The sequence below is a fragment of the Tupaia chinensis genome, unplaced genomic scaffold (genome assembly GCF_000334495.1).
Source record: "Tupaia chinensis unplaced genomic scaffold, TupChi_1.0 Scaffold000214_1, whole genome shotgun sequence".
In the NCBI taxonomy this organism is placed as follows: domain Eukaryota; kingdom Metazoa; phylum Chordata; class Mammalia; order Scandentia; family Tupaiidae; genus Tupaia; species Tupaia belangeri.
The window spans coordinates 235,225-239,074 of NW_006159689.1; the positions used below are offsets into that span (position 1 = coordinate 235,225).

At 62.8% G+C, this 3,850-nt stretch overlaps 1 protein-coding gene across 1 annotated transcript in view; it reads right to left on the reverse strand.

Moving 5' to 3' along the window:
• The window catches only part of SH3BP5L (SH3 binding domain protein 5 like), an 11,521-nt gene extending 7,740 nt beyond the window's left edge, over positions 1 to 3,781 (reverse strand). Inside the window, exons 1-2 of the mRNA XM_014587446.2 lie at positions 3,709 to 3,781; positions 2,748 to 3,346 (exon numbers count right to left, since the gene is read on the reverse strand). Coding sequence (XP_014442932.1) covers positions 2,748 to 2,927 — 180 coding nt within the window. The 5' untranslated portion in view covers positions 2,928 to 3,346; positions 3,709 to 3,781. The remainder of the gene's footprint in view (positions 1 to 2,747; positions 3,347 to 3,708) is intronic.
• Between the last annotated feature and the right edge of the window lie 69 nt (positions 3,782 to 3,850).

Below are 3,850 nucleotides of genomic sequence, written 5' to 3' on the forward strand. Positions count from 1 at the left end.
CCAGTCCCGCCAGCCGGGAGCAGGGCAGAGGCAGCCGTCGTGGGAGGCTGAGCCATGGGACAGGACCGGGCTCGACCCAGAATGACCAGCACCACCCCACCCCCTCCCACGAGGACACTCTGAGGCCGAGGGTCAGCCTGGAGTACTCGGAGGACGCACAGGGCACGCAGATGGCCCGCAGCCCGCTGGGTGGAGGTAGGCAGAGGTGTTAGCAGGCCTCCTCCAACTCCCGGGGTACACCACCAGGTTGCCTGCCTCCCAGGGGGCCCAGCTCCACGTCAGGGAGGGCCTCGCCCTAGGGGCAGCCACTTCTCAGTGCTTCAGAAAATACCAGAACAGAGTCCTTGCCTCCGGGCATCTCTGGCCCAGTGGACTCAGCCTGGCTGTGAGTCAGAACCCTCCCCACCCAAGCCAGGACAGAAGGATGCTGGGGAGCCGGGATGACGGATGCGGGGCACAGCCTGCAAAGGCACCCAGAGAAATGCAACGTGACCTGGTGGACGTCAGCACCCCAAGGGACCTGAGTGACGCTGACCTGCTCATCCAGAAGAGCAGGCGCAGGGAGGCCAGGTACCACCAGCCTCTCCGCACAGGTGTCCCTCATGCCAGGCTGACCCTGTCACATGGCAAGGAGGGCGGCAAAAAAACTCCAGCTCACAGAAACTGCTACGACCTCTTCCTCCAGGACCCCAACTCCAGGCCATGCTGTGCAGCCCGCCAGCCTCGTGGCCTCATCCCGGGCACCCTGGGGTGGCAGGCCTCCTGCAGTCCCGGTGCGCCTGGGGCTCCTCTGTCTGTGCCTCCATCCTGGGCGCCTCCGGACGGCACCTACAGGTGTGCGTCTTACGTTTCTCTGTCACCTTGGCTGGCGCCATTAGTCACACGCAGACAGTGGCTACACCACAGCCCAGAGCAGCGCACTGACTGTAGGCAGCCACCGTCACCTCCGTGAAGGCTGGACACAGCGGCAGGAGGGCAAGCACGGCCTGGCACTCTGGCGGAGCCTCCCCTGGAGCGGGCAGGGGCACTGCAGGTGTCTCAAGCACGTGTCACAGTCCCTTCCCCCAGACGGAGAGCGCAGTGCCCGCTCCCCCAAGCACCATCTACAGACTTTCACTAAGGAACAACCAAGAGTTTGTGAAAAAGAGGAATCATAGACCAGGCAGTTGGCATAATGGCTATGTTGCTGGACTCTCATGTAGCAGACCACAGTTCGAGTCCTGGACCTGGTGGCTTAAACTCACACCGGGTGCATGCACCCTACAGCAAAAACCTCTCTCAAAAAAAAAAAAAAACAAACAAACAAAAACAAAAAACCCTGACCAGGGCCAGTAGGTGACGTGATGGTTATGTATTGGATCCTACAGGGCCGAGTGCACAGTTCAAGTCCCAGCCCAGGTGGCTTGAAAAAAATGCCGGGCTCATATGCGTGTGTGCCCACACTCCCAAGGAAGATGGAGAAGGGCCTGCAGCACGGCCACCCCCAGGAGTGACTCCTCACTCTATATACAGAGTGCACGTGTGCCCCAGAGCAGAGCAAAACAAGAACCACAGACCTGCAGCAAAGCAAAGTGGGGGAGTCGTGCACAGCAGCTGGGCCAGCCCTAGTGAATCGATGGAAGAACTTAAGGCTCAGAGAGGCTAAGGAACTTCCATAAACATCACAAGTCATGAGGCTCAAAGTTGCTCAGATTTCGGCCCAAGGATTTCCCCGACCACGCATGTCCTCAGCGGACACAGGCCTGCACAGTTAGAAGAGAAGCTCAGCTGCTCCGGTGCGACGTCCCCGAGGACCAGCAGAAATGATACCGACTCCTGCAGAAGCGAGTGGTTCTCACACCACTCCACTGTAATTACGGACGTGGTCAGAGGGAGCCCCATGTGCACCCAGAGGCCACACAGCTGCGACCCCTTCCCCATGCACCAGCGTGCTCCAGTAGAGGCCTACTGACACACAAGCCCAGGAATTCAAGCCCCGGGACACTCCTGCCACATCAGCATCTCAGAGATGAGACTGGACCGAAGCGCAGACTCAGGCCTCCAACGCTCACAGTCATCCCCGGTCGTCCCAGCCCAGGCGGCTTCCTGGGAGCCCTTCTCAGCTGATGCCCACACTCCACAGCCCAGTTCTGGCCAGCCGGACGTCTCCTCCACAGTGTGCAGCCTCGCCCCCTGGCAGCCCCAGGCTCCCACGGAGATCTGGATCTTGCCAAGGTCGAATGCACCACAGCAATGTGCAGCTCTCCTCTGCAGACCCACATCCCGTGAGCTGGGAATGCATGAGGACTGGTCTGACGGAGGCCAGCTGGGACCCCACAGATGTCCTTATAGGTCTAGTGGGATCTGCCTGTACCTGGAGGCACCAGTGTTCCCGGCCCTCATCAGGACTGGACAGACAGGAAGAAGACGCCCTTGCTCTCGGTCACCCGCGTCACCGCCCCTCACATAGCTTCTTTGTTTGGAAAGGAATGCGACATCCCTGCCCCCACGGACCGGAAGTATGCCTCCCACACCTGCTACCAGGTGATGCCTGTCCTGCAGGAAGGCTTCTGGCCACACGCCCCAGGCACTCAGCCCAGCCTTTGGACACAGGAGTCTCCCAGCACTCCTCACCTTGCACTGCAGGATGTGTCAAACTCGGTTTCCTTTCCCGCCCAGCACCTGGGCAGGAGGCAGTCTTGGCCTCATTCACCTGACAGCTCTTCAGAGTCTGGACTCCCAGCTCCTTTCTCCCGCTGCAGTCTCACCTGTATTCTAGGGTCCAGTTCCTCCTCCTCTCTCGGGGACAATTTGGCCTCACTGCTGCTGCTTCCACCTCCTCCAGGCTCTTCTGCAACCGGGCTCCTCGGGACTTCGTCCTCTACGACCTCTCGCAGCTCCCCCTGTGGGGTCTCCCGGCCCCCCCGAACCTGTCTGAGCTCAGCCATGCCGACCGGGAGAGGGCACAGCCCTAGGCACGGGACAGGATTGGCATGCTGGGACCAGGGCCCCCACGTGGGGGTTCCTGGGCTCTGGGCAGCGAGAAGGCTTTCCTTTATCAAACGGCAGAAAAAACCGGCACAGGAAGAACCACCCTGGGTCAGAGGCTGCGACTGGAGTCGTCTGTGGGCTTCCCAGAGCTAAAACCTTGTCTGTGCGGAAGTTCTTTCCTCCTCCACAGGGAGTCCACCAAGAATGCTGGGGACCGGCAGCTCCTCCGAGGGAGGAGGCAAAGGGGGCCTGGATCCTGGGCCGAGGCCTGCGGGAAGCACCATTCGGGAGAGCGGAGCAGCGCCTCCAAGCTGTGGCGGCAGCTGGACAGAAGGCGAGGCCCGAGCAGAGGCTGCGGGACGGGCGTCTCGGGGAGCTGCGGGGAGACCAGGGTCCTGTCAGCGTCGGGACCTCCGTCCAGCTTCTCCCAGCCTCCGTCCTCGCAAGCGCTCCAGCTCGCTCGAGCCGCACGCCCGTGGCCGACAGCCCACCCCGACTTCGTTCCCGGCCGTCGAAGGCTTTGGCCCGACCCCTTCCTTCCCGTCCCAGCTCCCTCGCCCCTGCCCCTCCCAGAACCCCGCGCCCCACCTGCTCCTCCAGCCCGTCTTCCTCGGGTCGCACCCCGGCCCGGCCGCGCCCACCCGCCTGGCGTGGGTGCAGCCCCGCGCCCTGCGTGAGCCCAGGCCCCTGCCCGCCATCCTGCGCAGCAGGCGCGGAGGGCCGTCTACACGGCCTCACCTCGGCTTACCTCCTGCGCGCGGAGCTCCCGGGCTGCAAACAATCTTCCCCCTCCCTCCCCGCAACGCGCCGGACCAACCAGAAACCACAGGGCCGAGCGGAAGCGGAAACGCACCAGCCGGTGACGACGCCTCGCGGCCGC